Genomic DNA, 20,229 nt, shown 5'->3' on the forward strand with positions numbered 1-20,229 from the left:
ATCAAACCTTCTAAAGAGGACAAGTAGAGGTCTTGTCTAGAGAAACCAATCAGATTATATCTAACATTTATTTAGGTTATTCTATAAAATAATAGCTAGAATTTGTGAAGCTGGAGAGTGCTACTGCACATACTTCATGTTGTTTCCTACAGGGAGGCTTCAAATTCCTAACCAAGATGGCCACTGGCCTTACTTCTGTGCATGCATGGCACCATCTTGTCACTGTGTTGGAGCGCCACAGTGGAAGACAGACATCCTCCACTTATCTCAAAGAGACCCTATATATTACTGTTGATCCACGACACTGGTACCGCTTTCAATCTACACCACTACCCATATACAGTCACTAGCTGGTGACAGAAGCAGACACAGAAGCAAAGTTACACAGGCCCCAAGTTACTAGAATGTCCAGCAGCATATGACACCATTTTAGACACCTGCAAACACACAGTGAAGACAGCACAGAGTGTTTATAGTGCAGTGTGACAGCACAGAAAGCTAATCAAAGTACAGGAGCTGCATTGTCACGTCAGTAAGAAGTATGCACACAGAAGCTGCATACTGAGGTTTATCAAGCAGAGAATTACACCACATTGAAGTTTGCTATGAAAATGCAGCTAAAGCATGAAAGGTTGTGGAAAGTTACAGTTGAACAGGTGACAGTCCATGCCCAGATGAATTAGACAGAGCCCATGGGTATGATTGGTTTGAGTGTTGAACAGCATGTGTACTCCATCATACATGAGAAAGTGTCTGCAAAATACATGTAGACAGCATTGCAGACAGCATATTAAGATGGGTGTCTAATGAGAAGATTAAGTCTGAGATGTGCAATTTATAATACCAAGCTATGTGAATGCAGCTGTATGAGTGACTACATTGACAGAATGATGTCTATTCTCAGCAACTAATGTCTGTAGGAGTACAAGAGATTGCCACAGCGACACTACCAAATTTAACGCCTGAGTTTGACTTTCTAGTCATAGCATTGGAAGAAAGCTTTCCAGGTTAACCACAGACACAGTCTAGGATGGAACACATGCTAGTTAAGTTGAAATTTGAGGGTACTACTACATTCAAGTTAAAGTATTATATATGCCACAGAATAGATCACAAAGCATTTCAATGTAAGCAAAAGAACACAAATGTTATGCAGAACAAGAAATGCAACTACAAAGATGAATCAGCACTAAGTGTCACAGACAGTCACAGAAAACATTGTTGGTATATCGATTCAGGTGCTACCAGGTATTTCAGCTGCAATGAAGAATGGTTCACCACATTAGCCACATGTGATTGTATTACAATCAAAGGAATTGGGAATTAAGTTCTTACAGCTACTAAGGTTAAAACAATTACAGCCCGCTTAAGAATTCAGACTAAAACAAGAGTGCTTTATGTACCAGAAATGGGAACAAATCTTATACCTATCAGTGTACTAGAGCAAAGAGGTCACAGAGTTCACCTCAGAAAAGGAAAATGCATTGTATGAAACAGAAAAGGGGCAGTAAGAGCAACAGGTACTTGGTGCTGTCAATTGTATGTCCTTGACACACAGCAGTGTTATGCGAAGATGACAACTGAGTCACAGTTGATTGAACTCTCAACACAGAAGATTTGTTCACCTTTCACAGGAATGTCAGTAAATAATACAGAGAAACCCATATGTGAAAGCTGTATAACAGGAAAACAAAAACGTCAGCCACTTCCCAAGTCAGCAAGCAGAGCTGAAGCAGCACTAGAGTTAGTACATGCAGATGTGCGGTCAGGAAGAAAAGCAAATGTAAAGCATTTCAGAACTACATACACATACCAAAGGAGAGAAGATGCAAGCTGGATTCAAAGTCCGGCATCCTGCTTGGCTATTGCCATGAAAGTAAGGGTTATAGACTCTGGAAGCAAAGTACTGGAAAGCCTGTCAAGTCTAGACGATGATTTAAGAAACAACACACATTAAAGAAAAGCTGGAATTTCAAACTCACAGCAAGTATGTGTCACTGGACATGCCAGCAGCTGGAGACGTACAGTATCTGAACCAGAAGCTATCAGCGTGAACATCCAACCAAAGAAAAGAACCTAAAAGATATGATGAGAAGTTCACAAATATTGCATTCAGTGAACCTCAAGACATCCAGAAACCAAAGTCAAGAGCTGGCAGGTGAGTGGAAGTCCAAAATGGGCAAAGAGACTTTACAGAACTCGAATGTCACTGTGTGGAAAACATTGGCAGCAATCCTGAATCCATGAGGAAAGAGACTGTTGATATGGTCTGCACAGTCAGTGATAGGACTCTCACTGGTGTATCTACCAAGAAAAGTGGACTAGAAGAACCATTTGAAATGTTGCTGTTTTCTTGCTTTTCTAACCCAATTTTTTATAGAGGTTCCTCTAGGGAAGCTGAAAGTAAATGTTTGTGTAACACAGAGAAGCTTGTAGCAAGGGGAGGGGGGTGTTGAAGCTAAGAATGCTACTGCACAAACTCAATAATGGTTCCTACAGGGAGGCTTCAAATTCCTAACCAGGATCGCCACAGACCGTACTTATACGCATGCACAGCGCCATCTTGTCACTGTGTTGGAGTGATACAGTGGGGAACGTATGTCTTCCATTTAGCTCAGAGAGACCCTGCATATTACTGCTGGTCGACGTTGCTAGAGACACTGGTACCGCTTGCATCCTGCACCGCTCTCCATATACAATCACTGGTTAGTGACTTGTATACTCTGCTCCATGCGAATAGTCTGTGTATGCATATCTATAAGTACGGCTGTACAATTCACATTACTGCAAAATAAACCACCCCACTGGTTAAGTACTGGGTTGTTCATTGACTGGGTTGTTTATTATACACACATATTCCAACTAGAAGCTGTTTGATTGCTATGGCCAGCACCATTACATGTCCTCTTTAGAAGGTTTGATAAATCTCCCTATTGATGTTGTGACGTTACCTGTGCACAGTAGTATAAAGTATGGATAGCAGATTGTCTTGCAACAGAAATTATATTAAAAATAGTTTTCATTATTTTCCTGTAGGATTACTGCAATGGAAAACCTGGAACCTTCCGTATTCTTGTTGGAAATGTGGGTTGTGGATTCACTGGAGAGAAATGTTCCAAAAAGATTACTATTTTCTTTAGAAGTGGAGAAATTGATTTATCAAATGAACAGGTATAGTGTATGTACTCTAGTGCGGTAACATATACAACCCCAGCGGGGTACTGAATAAAGTGTGTGGAGCCAACTCATACACCTAACTTGTATTTTCAGGCTTATGTGATAAACTTAGGAGAACCTCCCAAACCACAATGCTCCAAAGGTGCAGCTACAAAAACCGAATATCCTCAGTTCTATGTTAATAAATTAGAAAAAGTGGAACACCATACTGTAATATACTTATAACATATAAAAAGACCTGCTCTGATGTTTAATAATTTGTCTACAACACCTTATGAAATCACATTATCACTGACTACCAGGATGAAACTCATTGGAAATCTCCTTTTTATAACACTCTGGGGGCTCTATTTACTACAATCCACATTAGTAATGCAGATTGTAGTGTGATATTATCGACTGAATTCGCATTGCGAATTCAGGCAATATCACAGGGAGTTATTACAAATCCCTTGCAGGGACAGAGCTTGCGAGAAAGCTCTGTCCCTGCGAATCCCCTCCGCACTCTAGTCATGACAAAAAAATACTGTGGCTACTAGTGCCCCGCGCAGGCGCTGACCGGCCACCTCTGCTACCCCCCCGATGCTAAGCCCCGCCCCGTCACTAAGCCCCGCCCCCCGCAATCGCAGACCCCCACGCGACCCCCCCTTCCTTAATAGCACTTACCTGCAGTCACTGGTGCTCCGGTTATGTCTTCCATACCTCCAGTCAGCTGATATCCCATACTGCACTGGAACCCGATCACCTGATGACCGGGCCACAGTGCAGCATGGGAGACCAGCTGACCGGAGGGGAGTCATCACCGGAGCCCCAACCACCGGTCCCTGGAGTCAGGCAAGTGAATTTTTTTTCTTACTATTTTTTTTTTTCGCAGTGTATCAGCTTGCGGTCTGTTCAGACCACACAGCTGATCACTTGGACCGGCTCCGGACTCTGCTCTGCCTAATAGAGCAGAGTAGGAGCCCGGTAACCGGGAGAGACCATGGATAATGCTCTAATAGGGCTACTCCTACTCACAGGGCTTTCCCCGGTATTTTTTACAATTTATTTTTAGTAAGTTGGCCAGATCACATTTCCCATTAGAATTATGGGAAATGCGATCTGCTTACTAAAAATAAGTGATACTTAGGGGTTGGAGTACAATTTTACGAATTCTACTTCAATTGCCCTATAGTAACTGTAGGTAATACTAAAATAATGTGAAAAGGGTGTGAAAACACCCTTTTTCACTTTATTTTAGTAAAAATAATGTTACTAAATAGAGCCCTGGGAGTGGTCTCTGTTGTAAAGTTTAAATAATTGAAATCTCATTTCATATTTAAAAAAAAATAAGTAAGGGACACAATATTACAATGGATCAAAGTTATAGAATTGGTTAAGGTACTGCACTGCACTGTGTTTCCATGTTACAGGAGGCACTGTCTCTGTAAATTACTAATTTTTTAAACCTTTTCTATTCTTTACTCAGGTCACCGTTAAAATACCTCCTAATAATGAAGCTGGCTTTGATATGCTGCAGTCTGGTAACTTCTTTATTCTGAAACTTGGCAGTGACCTGTCTGTTGTATGGGACAAAGGAATGAGATTGTATATCACTTTGAAAGAAACCTACAGGGTAAACAGTCTTCAATTATTTTTGTAAAGTAAATGTAAAGAGCACTTAGAGAATGGAGGCAGCCATTTTGTATATGAAAAAGCAGTTTCCAAGTTAGCCAGAGATCTAATGACGTCATTAAGGCCCTGGAAAATTGGTTCGGTCATTAAAATGGCTGCCACCACTGTTTGCAGGCATTACAAATAGTTTACTTTTTAATGTAATGCTTTGCATGCATGGTTTTACCAATAAAAAGATCTCTATATATATTTATACAGTGTGCCTTTAAAACAAAATATAATGCCTTATTCTACACAGTGATTTTAATAAAAATATATAACCTCAATTTGAGATGTAATACAATATAAAGCTATTTTTCCTTATAACAGAGTTTTTTGTTAATTGGAGTTTAATGAACCAAATATAGCTACGCTTAAACAGATTTTGTGTTTTTTCTTTATTAAGTTGGTAAACGTCTAGTGTTAGCCAGTGCTGTATTATCTGCACCAGACATGACCTGAGAAACAAACGGTTATTGTTATTTGCGACTAGGGTGGCTATGTAATAAGCCTTGGGGAGAGATAAAGTGGACAGAGATACCAACCAATCAGCTCCTGTCATTTTTCAAACACATGTTGTAAAGTGATAGTTAGGCGCTGATTGGTTGGTACTTTAACTCCATCCACTTTATCTCTCTCCAAGACTTAGTACATAGAAGCTGTTATTTGTTACTGCTAACCCCCTTCTTCTTCTTGCTGCAAACATTTGCCTTTTGCATAATGTTTCCCACTCATTTAGATGCTAACTGCTGCAGGGGCGTTTAAACAGAGGAGGGGCCAGTGTGCAGTGTCCGTGAAGGCTTCCCTCCTCCCTCCTCTGGCCCGAATACCATCTGGCACTGTGTCAGAGTCTACTGCGCATTCATCAATCTCCCGAGAAAATAGCGCCTACACCATTTTCATGGTGATTTTATGTATGGGAAGACAGTGGGGCACATATAAAATTAGAGACAGACACACAAAGAGGGATAGAGAGAGGGATAGCCTTTTCCTTGCTCTTGTCCTATATATCTTTTTGACTTTCTCTGGTACCTCAACAAGCCAGTATCAAAACAAGTCCAGGAAGCCAAAAAGACAAAAATAAAAGTTTTGTTCTCCGATCAATATATTGTGGTGCCTTAGGTCAAAGTATCACAAAACTGATATTGAAAGTTGAAACCGGTTACTAACTTTATAAATAATAAAACTAACAGTCATTAAATACTTCACTTGCCATAATTCATGAACACTGAAGTTTCTTTCTCTCCCGCAAATGTAAGGATTCTTTAATAAACAGGTAATTCTGCTTCTATGTGCTTTTAAAGTAGAGAAAAAATATATACATTATATAACTCTAAAAAATAAGTGGAAAGAAAAGACCAAATTATGTGAGAACCAAATATCTTGGTGGTATGAGGAAGCAGGCCAGTGTGTTCAAATAATAAAATAACACTCACTAAAATATTTAATGTTGGTTTAACCAATTATAAAAATATGTATTTTTTTTTTCCAGGACAAAGTTTGTGGTTTGTGTGGAAACTTCGATGGAAGTGAAAACAACGATTTGATGAGCAGTAATAATCAGCTGGAAAATAACCCCAGTAACTTCGGAAATTCCTGGAAAGTAAACCGTCTCTGTGCTGATGCTGCAATGGTGAGTATAAAGGTTGCATTGTAAAGTTTTACAATTGTACAATATATCTTTAATAATTTTTTTTACATTTTAGTATATTTTTTTATTTGTTTATTAATAGAAATGTACTTTATTATTTTTTTTACATTTTATAAAAAAGTGTTAATATAACACCATACAAAAAGGAACATATAAACTGTAGATATACGCTATATAGATATATAATTATTTTTGTACTGTACGTTTTAACAATATTATTTTTACTTAGCCTTGGAGTGCAATCAGTATCCAAGTTTGTTTTTTAAATGGCAAACTATTTATAAAATTAGTAATTTTTTTCCTTTTTTCCATTTTCATTCAACCTCATATGTGAACTACTATATAATATATTTTATAACCTGTTTATCAATATAAGCAACATGTGTTGATTCGTACTGTACTGGTTATATTGTATCATATGTTTTTCTATTTCTAAATTTCAAAAAAATCTTTTTAAATTCAGTAGGAAAAAATATGGTTTACATTAACTTATTAATATAGAATCTTATTCTTTGAAGTATTTATACTATGTGCAATTACATTCTATATGTAAAACACAAGTATACTGTGTTTTGCAGAACTGTACATAGAAGGACAAATAAGATATAATGTAGGCTGTGTACTTATTTGTGGTATTTATTGGAACTTTTAATAGTTAATTTCACATAACCTTGGAATGCTTTAATTTTTTTTTCATTATTTTGTAAAAGAATAAAAAAAAAATATTTGCCAAAAACAGCACATTTGTTTTACAAAGTTAACACATACTATTTTTTCATTAGTTTTACTAAACGTCGTTTCAATCACTAAAATAATATTTATTTTGTAAAATTTGTTTTTTAAAATTTTTATTATAAAAATGTAGAGTATAACAGTAATTATTTTCTTCTACCAATTAATTTTAACGATCTGAACTTTTTTACTTTGTTTAGCCTGATTTACATTGTCACCATTAAAATAGTTGTCTTGTGCGAACTAAAATAAACTAAAATAAATTTTACATGATTGTTAGAAATTAATCATCACTAAATATTTATTAACTTTTATTTATATAGCGCACACATTCTGCAGTGCTTTACATTTTTATTTTAATCAGTCCCTGTCCCAGAGGAGCTTAAAATCTATGGGCCTGATTCAGAGGTGCATGCAGTTATTGCATGGCTATGATTTCTCACGGAAGAGCAAAAATATGCCAATATGCAAATATCAGCCTGAACATTCCTCTTGTGTACTTCTGTGGGATAGACTGAGCAAACCCTGCGGCACCCACTTTGCATATCTCAGCAATGCTCAACTGCGCTGGTGGATCTGATCACTCCACCATCGACACGCCATCGTTCACAACATCGACTCCTCGAGCATCCTTGCCTGGCACACAGTCTCCCTTGTAACTTTCTCCTATAACACGCCCATGCCAGCTCCATTTTCGCAATCACTTTAGGTCACCTCTCAATCTCCAACCTGAAACGTCCATGACTACTGAAGTCATAGCGATGTCGTATGCAAATGCATATGCCATCGCACACATTGGTTCCACTTGCGCAGTAAGGGTTTTCTAGACATTTTTTATCTGTGCAGTAGCAAATAACTCCTGCGCAATCATCGTACTGTGTGCACCTCAGAATAAAGCCCTATAATCACTATAACATGTACACACATTTACTGTACACCTGGGTTATTTTTTAGTCAGAAGTCAATTAATCTACCAGTATTTTTTGGGATTGTTGTCAGAGTACTCGGAGGTAACCAACGCAAACACAGGGAAAACACTCAACACCACACAGATAAGACCTTGTTGGGAATTGAACCCTAGACCTTAGTGCTGTGAGGCAGCAAGCTAACCATTTCTCCACCATGCTGCCAAAATATTCAGTGGCGGCACTGGGGTTAGTGACACCCAGTGCTGTAAATAGCCCCCCCCCACATGTAGTGTAGGCGTGTGCGCCTGAAAAGTGGTGTGGCCCCACTGGAATCTAGTCCGGGGGTGTGGCATCGCTGGAAGCCCCTTTTTACATCACTCCAGCGGCATGCCCAGCATTCTTGGAGATTCTGGGCTGCCTCGGAGAGTGTGCCTGCACTGCCAGTTCCTCCCCAGTGACAGGAGCCGGGTGCTGCACGATAATGTCACAGTTCGGCAACCGGTTCCCTGTCACTACAGAGGAGGCTGCATTTTGTGTCACCCTCTGGAAGGATGACACCCGGTTAAGTACCGCACCGCTTGTACTCCCCTTGTGACACCTCTACAAATATTATAGGGTGATTACATGTCTCCCAGATGTGTAAACTTATATACAAATGGTTGTGCATCAGTTATTAATGATCATAGAATTGTTTTCACCGGATTAAACTATTCTAACTTGTGCCTTAGCTAAATCAAGGCAAGTTTTTTTTTTGGAAGCTAAATTCAGCTTTCTGTAAGTTCACCTCACAGGAGTAGACATGTTTTTATTTATAGCAGAGGTAAATGCTAATGCTGGACTGGACATACACCTTGAGATTACAAAGTCTGTCAGACCAATTTTCTGGCCTACTTACAACATCCAGTATCGTTGCCAACTTGTCATACAGTACACTGTCTGATTATGGCAATGATACTGGATCCTTTCAGTCTTACAGATAATTGAAGTCAGAGCACCAATTTTGGGATCTTTCGAACATGCAGGACGATTTTGCATGTCTAACAGACCGATAATTACTGCTCGGTTGCCGCAATACAGTGTTCAATTATCGGAGCTAAATATCAGCCTGATAATTGATCATTGTATGTTTGTATGTCCTCATAACATAAAATGAAATTTCTGGAGTATGCAGTCTTCCTTAGACTAATAACCTTTTTACAACAAGCTTCTGACATGGGATATTGCCGGAGCATGCCAGGTCAAGTCAGGTCCTGTCTCGGTGTGAAATGGTCTACCCTGGTCCAATGTCCCAAGTCCTCCACCCTGGTCGCTACCAGGGTTATTCCCAGGACCGATCCGGGTATCCTGCAGTGTGAAAGGTGTGACCCGGGTTAATCGACCAAGCTACTAATTGGCGGATCTGGATCGCTCTGGAGCACTGAGAGATGTCAGCAGGGAACGTCCACTTTTCATGGATACTTTGCAGGGCAGATATGGGTTCAGTGTGAAAGGGGCCGGCCTGGGAATAACCCGGGACCAAGGTGTAGTTTGAAATGGGTATCGGACCTGTGACCCGGGTTCAAACCGTGTTCAATAACCCTTGAAAAAGCAGGGTCGGAGCCTTGCCTTTGGTCTGAAAGTGGTATAGGTATACTGACTGTAGAAAATTAAAGTTCCTGTATTACCATACTTGACTAGTTGTTGGCAATAAAGACAAACTTTATATTTGTCTCCCTATCTGGTCAGTTTGATTTGTAGGATCTTGAAAAAACTTGTCTACAATATATGTATATAGATTTATTTATTCATTAGCAATTATTTATATAGTGCATATGTATTCTTTACATATATCACTGTACATTGAATATTTCAGTCATTCACGAGTCCCTGCCCCAGTGGAGCTTGCACTCTATGGCCCTCATTCAGAGCCGTTCGCTATTTGCGGTCGTTCGTTCAAAAACAAGGGGTGGCTATTCAAATGATACGTTTGCAAATTGCAGTCTGTTCACACCTCTAAGTCTGAACGAGCGAGCAAAACATACGCTCGTTTATTTGTTAAAAACGCCCCCTGTCCGCTCGCACCATACGTCATGTCCGCTATTTATTAGATTAATCGAGTACATCGACCAGCGTATGAACTGCTCGCTATTCTTGTGGTTGGTGTTTGCTACCACAAATTTGCGAGCAGTTCTGGCTATAAAATAAGCCAGTGACGTGGTCAATGACGCTGCTGTATTAATTATGCACACCCATAATACGCCCGTTTTGACCTTTAAGCACGCCTGCGTTCGGATCTCCACTCCCCGTTTTCAAGCACCTTCCCCTGTTACCACCCACATACGCCTCATTCTGTCACTCAAAATAGCAGGCACTCGCTATATAGCGTACAAACGATTTTTGGCCGCACTGACTGGTTCGCGCATGCGTACTAAAAACCGTACGCATGCGCAGATGTGCAAACATCGCTCGGAACGAGCGTACTGCCGCTAACGAGCGGCTCTGAATGAGGGCCTATGTTCCCTAACACATGTACACGTACGCATGCACACTAGGCCTCAATTTTTTGGCAGTAGTCAGTTAAACTACCAGTATGTTTTTTGGTATGTTGGAGGAAACCGGAATACCTGGAGAAAACCCATGCAAACACAGGGAGAGCATGCAAACTCCTCACAAATAGGGCTTTGGTGAGAATAGTGCTGTGAAGCAGCAGCATTGCACCACCATGAAGCCCATAAGATGGAGGGATTGCGTAGATACACTAGGTGCATGGAAAAAATCCAGAATTGACAGACCTGAAAAACCAATCTGTACTAGAAAGGGGAGAAAATAAAAATTTGTATAATACAGAGGCAAGCCTAGGATATTTCTAAATGCCATGATAATGATCTTTCATCACATTGTTTCCTAATAGTTCACCGACGCTGCTCCCTTGCCACTGTGTCAAGGCAACGCCATGAAACAAGCTGCGGTAGAACACTCCTGCAGCATTCTGCTGGGTGACATCTTCACAGAATGTGAGAAATTGGTATGTGATTCCCCTCCCATCATCCTATATTGCACCTATATCCTGCACACAGTAGAGGCAGACATATTGTGGGCTGAATATTCCTGGTGATGCGGCACATTCATTTAATAGAAACTGGAGACCTCGGGGCACCATAACCAAGGCTGTTTACTGTCCATACAAATTATGAATAAGGTCCACCAATGACCTCTAATGGTCCATCCATGGACATCTCTCTGCCCACCTTACCCGGCAATCTTCCCCACTTATAAAACCATATATAGGTGGTCATTCAGCACTGACCACATAGCACCAAGCGTGCACCACATAACTCCTCTCTTCTAATCCAGTGCCGGTCTAGTGCTCCGCACACGCACCGCCTCCTCCACCCCCCCAACCCCCATATCACAGTGATAGTTGGAGGGAAGGATAGAACAAGTGTTACAGGTTCCATGGAACCTAGTCTACAAATAATGTTTTTTTGTTTTTTTAAATACACAGCTGATGGGCATTTAGAATGCTCTAAAATGCCGACATCACATTTTTTACCAAATAACGGTTAGAATATATATTTGTTTCCATTATCGCTTCATTCCAACAGGTAAACCCAATGCCCTACTATGAGATTTGCACTTATGATACCTGCACCTGCGAATCTATTGGAGATTGTGCATGCTTCTGCGATGCTGTAGCCGCCTATGCCCATGTGTGCGCTCAGAAGGGAGTGAATGTGCAATGGAGATCTTCACACTTTTGTCGTAAGTAGGAAAGAACATAGATTCCCCCCCCCCGAGATAGTGTGCCCCCCATGCCTTACATTGTAACCTGAACGCACCAGCACAACATGTTCTCACAGTATAAGTACAGTAACCAACTATAGGGAAAGTGTATTATCCTACCTATCTAACCATGAAATCAAACAACCATTTTATTAATGTGAACGAGTATCACCGGTAAGTATTGATGGTCATGGAATGTATAAACATACATGTTTAATGGGGAGCATTTTTGCTTAAAAAATTCAATGTGAGCCCACATATTTGCAGTACTGTATATTACCTACGCTTATTGTATAACATTGACTTCCAGGAGACTCCATTTTGTCTCCCAGTGTTACCACCTTGTGAGCCTACAGGGCTAGAGCGTAGCATCACAAGTACAGTACGCTGTAGCCCTGTATACTATAACGTATGACAGGCGTGTCTACAACATGGCAGACAGTTGGTGTGCTAAGCATAATTCTATTTATTTGGCTTATAGCGCAGAGTTGTGAAGAGAAGAACATGAAGGAGCTGGACTATGTCTGTGAATGGAGATACAACAATTGTGCACCGGCTTGTCCACAAACCTGTCAACACCCCGAACCTACAAATTGCCCCCTTAAGTGCGTGGAAGGTTGCCAAGCACATTGCCCATCTGGTAAGCTACATTTTGTTCTATTCATTTAAAATGTTGCTTTTTTATTTTTAAAGATGTTTTCCACAGTGAGGTGAGGGCGTTACATGGTACAGCAGTTCTACATATTCATCTGTGAGGACCTCTAGTGGATGCTTGGTGTCATGCTGCACTGGCGTTTAAAGGAAAGGACGGGTCTGATTCCTGGCGGCCAAAAAATAGACCCTTCTGCAAAGATACTACTGTCAAACGGGAAGGGATTGTGTAAATCCCCATGTATTTGGTAGAACTCTTTATGGTAGAGCACGAAAATATTTTTCATCTTCTCATCTTGAAATATGAGGTCAGTTCCATATGTGAAACAATGCTGACGGCACATTGAAGCGTTACTACTGTGCTGTAATCTATAATGGGGAATGGGAAGGGTGGCTATATACAGGCCCGGATTTGCAGTTGGCTCAGGGATGCAGGACGGCAGCCCTCGTTATATTATCTCTTCACATTCTTGTTCTTATGACTGCACATCTGTTGCTGCCAAATATGTGAATGAGGTTCTACCATTGTCATTGTACTGCAGAAACCCATATAAAACAGTAAATCACTTCAGGATGACAGACATAAAATGAAGCAATCTTCAGGCTCAAACGGAAAAAAGGTGGTCAGGTGCTTCAAATGTGCTCCAAAGATTCCTTCTGGATGTAGCCTGACATCTATGACATTTCAGTTAACTCAGGAGGATCTGGTGGTTTTTAGAGGAGTTGAGTTTTGTTCAGCCCTTTCTGCAATGAGTACAAAAATATTTTCCTAAACTCCCTCTGCCTGGGAAACAAAATAGGAGCCCACAGTGAGGCCGATACAGTGGGGAACGCAAGTCGGTTTTGTGGACATATCTTTCACACTATCGCTCTACACACAACTAGAGGTATTGCAGAGTCCTATGCCACTTAGCTGCATCTCTCCACTTGCAGATGAAGGGGCAAAACTGGGTGGTCATGGGGCATGTTGAGGAAATTGCAGGCTATGCAGACCTGTGCATTCGCATAGCTATACCTGTTTTCAGGCAGATCTTTTGCACAGAGGATAAGAGTGGTGGAAGTGTGCACTGATAATGATGACCACTGTGAAACCAAGTATATGGAGCGGGGCAGTCTGACCGTAGTTTGGCATATTACCAATATATGATTTTTTTTTTCCCATGGACAAATGAAGGAACATCTTTGTTGAGCTCTGTATCAGCTCCAATGTGGTCTGTACGTACCCTTCAGTTATTGCCCTGCGAGTGGCCAGGAAAGTATACAGTAGTGCCACTCGCAGGCAAAAGTGTAAAATTTGATTTATCTAAAAAAGTTGACAGGTCCTGTGTAATAGAATTGCACGGTTCCAAGAGATAATACCTGTACCAGGTGTAATCTGGGCGCTTCCATATACTGATGTACACTAACAGTTATTCTGTAGATAGAATTATATACCAGCACTTGTTCTGGTACTAAACAGGGGTAAAATACATAGAGGCATTGCAAGTGGCAAGCAATGTAATGGAAATTCATATATAGTATCATTACACAAGGGATGGTGCATGGTTATACACTGTATATGTAAAAAAAGAAATAGACATAAATCGTGTCCCAGCAAACATACATTTTACGTAGCATGAAGCCTACAGTACATACTGGGTAAAATGCATATATTTCAATAAGATACACAAGTTGATGATGATGGCTCTCATCTGAATGTTTAAGTATTATATAACCCAGGCTGCAGCTTCCCTGCTCAATAAAAAGTACTACCCAGTTTTGTTCTATTAATGTTGTTTCCAATTGTAAAGCGCAACAGATAATGCTGCGCTATATAAGGAACTGTTAATAAACAAATAAATAAATAATGGTCAGCTTTTCTACCTGTCTCACCAAAGTGTTCAAAACACTTACACCCACACACGGAACCATATAGCTGACGATCCGATGCATTGGAATGATAAAACAGCTATATCGTGCATTGCGCACTCCCGTGGGGTCTTCTGTCGCCAGATTTCTGCATGTTCAAAAGATCTGGTGAATCGTCTGAAAATCCCATGCAGAATTATGGGGGGGGTCGGCATATCAGGCGGTCGGCCACCGGATCACCCCGTGTGTAGGGACCACCCGATATATGGGCCCTCAGATCGTCCGTGGGTACACTTCGTACTGTGGGTCTCATTCAGACCCACTTGCAAGAGCCTATGCGCTCGAAAGCGGGTCAATGTTGAGTCCCTGCGCACGTGCAGCGGCCGCACTGCACGTGCGCAAGCCCCGGAGCGAGAGAGAAATTCTCTGGCTCCGGGGCTTACCACAAAAAGGGCGGCTGTCGATGGTGATCGACAGCTGGCACCGTTTTGTAGGTGGGGCGGGGGGGATGACTTGCCAAACGGAGGCGTTCCCGACGGAACGCCTGCCTTTTGGGGGCGGCCCCACTGACATCACTCGTGATGTCAGTGGTGAGCTTCCAGCTCTAATAGAGCCAAAAGCTCACTGTGGCTTGCGGCAGACGAGACCCTACCACAAGGGTCTTGTCGCAAGCCCTGATGGTCGTGATGGTCTTGACCATTGCGACCATCAACCTGGCCGCTCGCTAAAGCTGTGGGTGGTCACCCACAGCTTAGCGAGCGGCCAGGAGGCCGGCTCATTTTACAGATGCGGTCGCCCTCATTCAGAGCGAGCGCTCGCATTTTGTGGGCAGCTCTGAATGTAGTCCTGTGTGTACCCACCTTTACTGTATTTCCACAATGCTTTCCCACTGTTCCCTCCCCAGTTCCGTATCTGTAAATGCAGAGAGGTGCTAGTGTCATATACATATAAGTCTGTGTGCTTTTCCCTGCACATGCGCACTAATGAAAAATGCATTTTACGCTAGGAGGTGGGAGTTTTGTCCACATCATCCCCATACTATGAGAAGCACTTAGGGGTCTATTTACTAAGCATTGTTAGGAGACAGAGTGAAAAGTGATAAGGTGCCAGCCAATCAGCTCCCAACTGTCATTTTTCAAACATAGCCTGTGACATGACAGTTGGGAGCTGATTGGCTGGCACCTTATCCCTTTTCACTCTGTCTCCTAACACTGCTTAGTAAATAGACCCCATAATATGAAATAGAGAAACATTTGCAGGATGGAAACAACCATGGATTAGATCAAAAAGATTATGGTCCCATTTTGTAAACAGAAAACCTCATTTAAATTGCAAATTGCATCTAACACTTTGATGAATAATCTGTATCACAGTGGAGGGAGTAAGCCTATACAGGTCATTCTCACGGATGGAAATCTCCAAAAGAGTAAAGATTATGCAAACGTTATGTTTGCAACCTGTCCCATTATCAGAAACAGTTCAAGGAACAGTTTGAAATAATTTGTAACAGCCGAGCAGATGGTTGTTTAATGGGATGGATACATATTGCTGGCTGGGACTTCTGAAAACAAATTCCAAAATCTATAAGTATTTGCAAATAACTTTTTATTAGAAGGAATGCTTTTAGTAGTTATCTGACTTTTTGCTTTTTCTTTTTTCGTGTAAAATTGTAGTCTTTAGCACAGACACTAACCTATTACTTCTTTTTTAGCTGTACTTTGCTTGTAAAATGAATATAATTATGTCCACATGCCCCTATAGTACACATACATTTTGGGACAGCAGTGGTGTAATACTATGCCATTTGCAATTGAACAAGTGTATATAAATAATGTTTTTTAATTCCTGTTAATCTGTGAAAAGAAGCTACTAATAATAGGAAAAACAATAGGACACAATAGTTGGCCACAGACGGTTCGCAAAGCCGACCTGCGGCTCGCAGCTCTTCACTCCTTTATTATCACTGGTTCCTTTTCCGTGCTTATTTCTCATCAGATGCTTCCCATTTTCCTAGCTAATCTACAGTATATTATAAAATCAAAGGCTGGTAACAATGATGTCATCACCTTGGCATGTAATGTCAATTGGCCTGAACTCTGACCACTCCCACCAGTGCCAGTGATGTCACTCCTAAAGAATTTCAGTATAACACACATCTACAGTCTCCAAAGACTTCTGTTATTAGCCATACTCACTAATCACATACCACCTTATGATGAAAACACAGACCCATCTGAAAATCACCCAATAACAATATCAAAACACTATCCATAACCAAAAATGTCATTGTATAATAATATAGAAGAAAGGAAAAAATCACACAGGGGTGCATAAGCTACATAGAAAAAGAAAAAAACACTGAGTAATGGAGAAATAGCGAGTGCATACCAAAATGTACAGCAATATAGATAAAAATAAAAAAGACAATGCTAAGGATAATTTATATAATAAAATAAAGTGATGATAAAAATTGGTGCATGTGCGTCAAATAAACCTTTCACATGCTCTGAGCACTCAGCAACCCTGCCCCCATTCCCCTTTTAAACAAATCCAAAATAATTACACTAGCCCACCGTAAAGTTCAATAGCACAATCCAGGCACGAGTGCACACACATTAGGTCTGCTGTACACACATGTGTAGGTCAATAAAGTGCAGGTGTGAAGTCTAAAAAGGTAATGAAGTCTAAAAAGAAAAAGAGATAAGGGAGAGAAGAGCAAAAAAGAGGTGCGAGAGAGAATAAAGGCATAGGGGCCGATTCATCAACACTAAAATAACGGTTTTAAGGACATTTTCCTTAATCATAATTTTTTTAGTATTCATTAACAAATTTAACACAGGAGGTATCACTGATATCTCCTTGTTAAGAGCGTCTGCGTTATTTTCCACACTCCCCATACATTAGTACATTAGTATGGGGATGTAGAAATTAAACAGAAAAAGTAGGTGGCGCTTAGTTCACACAGCAAGGGGTAATGTGTACTGCTTTTATTAAAAAATAATTTACCATGAATAATGATAAGCAATCAACATCTATAAAACTCCCAGGAGTGGTGATATACATACATCAGTATGGTTACAATAAAATCACAATAAAGAAAACACAAATCCGGGAAAAAAATCCACAGATATAAACTGGCTTGTGGCAGACTGCTACCAAATGATGTAGCTGGATACACGTTTAACCAACAGACTCTTATAACAACCAGTGTTATGGAAATGTATAAATGCCACTGGAAAAGGCAACAAATGTAGCAGATAGTTATTGTGGTACCGCGCTCCCAAACAGAGCTAGATGATTCCAATAATCCACAGTGCCTCAGAGTGTAATTCAGAGTAGTTAGAATGTAACAATACATGATGTGAACAGCTCAGCTCTCCAGAGTACTCACTATCCTCCTGCATGCGATACCGCCCCAGCGGGTCTCACGCTGTATATGCTCCGGCAGTGCGAATATTCCTCCCGGCACAGTATTCTGACGTCTCTCTCCACGGGTCTCTCCAAACACAGCTCTCCGAGTCTCTCACTCCGACAGGGCTGTGTGGGTTGCGTGGAGTGCCGACTGCTGCAGATGGGTTTCACAGGGAAGCTCTTTGGTGAGTCCTGGATGGTAAATGGCAACTGTCACAAGGCCAGTAACACCGTATCCTCAACGCGTTTCACCGCACTCCGGAGGCTTTTTCAAGAGGCGGAAATACTTGTCAGTGAGCCAGCTCCAGGCTCCCAGATACAGAGGGACACATCTATACAGAGATGTAGAAATTAGGCTATTCACCAAATTCTGAAAATTATGTATTTTCGGAATTTGATGGTGTTACTATACGCCACTCTCAGGTGGCGTATAGCAGGTTACACTTACCTGCTTTCAGCATGAGCAGTACCTCCTCAGCTCCCTCCGTCACTCCCTGGTCTCTCCTCTGGCTCCAGCTGCTGCTCTGTGTTCTCCCGGCAGAACACAGTCAAGTTTAAAAGAAAATAAATAACAGTAATGTTTAAAAAACAAAATAAAACAAATCTTCAGACGAGAGGTCCGGGGGTCCGCAGCTGCAGCCTGTGACAGGCGGCCAGGTAGGTGGGGGAGGGGAGCGGAGGGTGGGAGGGGGGAAACGATACAGAATTACCGTAGCTGTAATCATGCGCTGCTTTTGTGAATGTAACGGCACATGCACAGCACTGATTCCAGCTGCGGTAAGGTAGAGTAGAGAGGGAAAAGTATCTATTTCCTGAAAAGCTGTCGTTGCAAAAATGACAGCTTTTCGGAATAGTTATGGAGAGGAGGAATGATGAATTACTCCGGTAATTAGGTAGAACTCCATGTGAGTTCTAAACCTAATTACCTCCAGAGAATGTTTAGTAATGATGAATAGGCCCCATAGACACAGGGGAAAGAGAACAGAGGGCCTAATCAGCAGCGTACACAAATGCAACTACGTACACAGATTAGCCGATTGTCCAACACTGCACATGTGTAAGCACTGCACTGCGCTGCAGTTGCACTGCAATTACGCACGCACATAGTAATCCATCGCAAAGTGAGTGCCAGGCCGTGAGAGATTGGGGGTGGTATCGGGTGAGTGGTTTGAGTAATGCAGGCGTGTGTCCGTTTGAACACTGTTGCATGGGTGTGCATAAATTAGCCACTGTGATTGCATACCCAGCAGTACTCACTGCGTGCGACGAGGCTTGCAGTTTGTGCGATGGGTCAGAGCTGCTGTAATTGTGTGTGAGGGACCGATGTGCTCCGATGTATACGCAGGACTGTGAGGTATTACGGATGTGAGAGAGCAGCACTGGGCATCTCTATGCTGGCTGAGCTATGGCCGACATTAACATATTTTCACAGCTGCATTGCGTGCGATCGCAATTGCGATCCGTGCTGAATCAGGCCCAGAGATACAGAGGGGCAGGAGAGAACAGTGATACAGAGGGGCAGGAGAGAACAGAGATACAGAGGGGCAGGAGAGAACAGAGACATAGACATGGGGGGTGGAGAGAACAGAGATACTGAGGGGCAGGAGAGAACAGAGATACAGAGGGGAAGGAGAGAACCGTGATACAGAGGGGCATGAGAGAACAGAGATACTGAGGGGCAGGAGAGAACAGAGATACTGAGGGGCAAGAGAGAACAGAGATACTGAAGGGCAGGAGAGAACAGAGATACTGAGGGGCAGGAGAGAACAGAGATACAGAGGGGCAGGAGAGAACAGAGATACAGAGGGGAAGGAGAGAACAGAGATACAGAGGGGCAGGAGAGAACAGAGATACAGAGGGGCAGGAGAGAACAGAAATACAGAGGGGCTGGAGAGAACAGAAATACAGAGGGGCAGGAGAGAACAGAGATACAGAGGGGAAGGAGAGAACAGAAATACAGAGGGGCAGGAGAGAACAGAGATACAGAGGGGCAGGAGAGAACAGAGATACTGAGGGGCAGGAGAGAACAGAGATACTGAGGGGCAGGAGAAAACAGAGATACTGAGGGGCAGGAGAGAACAGAGATACTGAGGGGCAGGAGAGAACAGAAATACAGAGGGGCAGGAGAGAACAGAGATACTGAGGGGCAGGAGAAAACAGAGATACTGAGGGGCAGGAGAGAACAGAGATACTGAGGGGCAGGAGAGAACAGAGATACAGAGGGGCAGGAGAGAACAGAAATACAGAGGGGCAGGAGAGAACAGAGATACTGAGGGGCAGGAGAGAACAGAGATACAGAGGGGCAGGAGAGAACAGAGATACAGAGGGGCAGGAGAGAACAGAGATACAGAGGGGCAGGAGAGAACAGAGATACTGAGGGGCAGGAGAGAACAGAGATACAGAGGGGCAGGAGAGAACAGAGATACAGAGGGGCAG

General features: G+C 41.9%; 1 protein-coding gene across 1 annotated transcript in view; it reads left to right on the forward strand.

The window, feature by feature from the left end:
• VWF (von Willebrand factor) overlaps window positions 1-20,229 on the forward strand; it is a 304,519-nt gene that overhangs the window by 133,356 nt on the left and 150,934 nt on the right. The window contains exons 21-26 of the mRNA XM_088478900.1: window positions 3,037-3,171; window positions 4,646-4,792; window positions 6,323-6,463; window positions 11,012-11,125; window positions 11,706-11,862; window positions 12,365-12,523. Coding sequence (XP_088335026.1) covers window positions 3,037-3,171; window positions 4,646-4,792; window positions 6,323-6,463; window positions 11,012-11,125; window positions 11,706-11,862; window positions 12,365-12,523 — 853 coding nt within the window. The remainder of the gene's footprint in view (window positions 1-3,036; window positions 3,172-4,645; window positions 4,793-6,322; window positions 6,464-11,011; window positions 11,126-11,705; window positions 11,863-12,364; window positions 12,524-20,229) is intronic.

This window comes from Taudactylus pleione, unplaced genomic scaffold (assembly GCF_031769625.1).
Source record: "Taudactylus pleione unplaced genomic scaffold, aTauple2 ptg000225l, whole genome shotgun sequence".
NCBI classification, from domain to species: domain Eukaryota; kingdom Metazoa; phylum Chordata; class Amphibia; order Anura; family Myobatrachidae; genus Taudactylus; species Taudactylus pleione.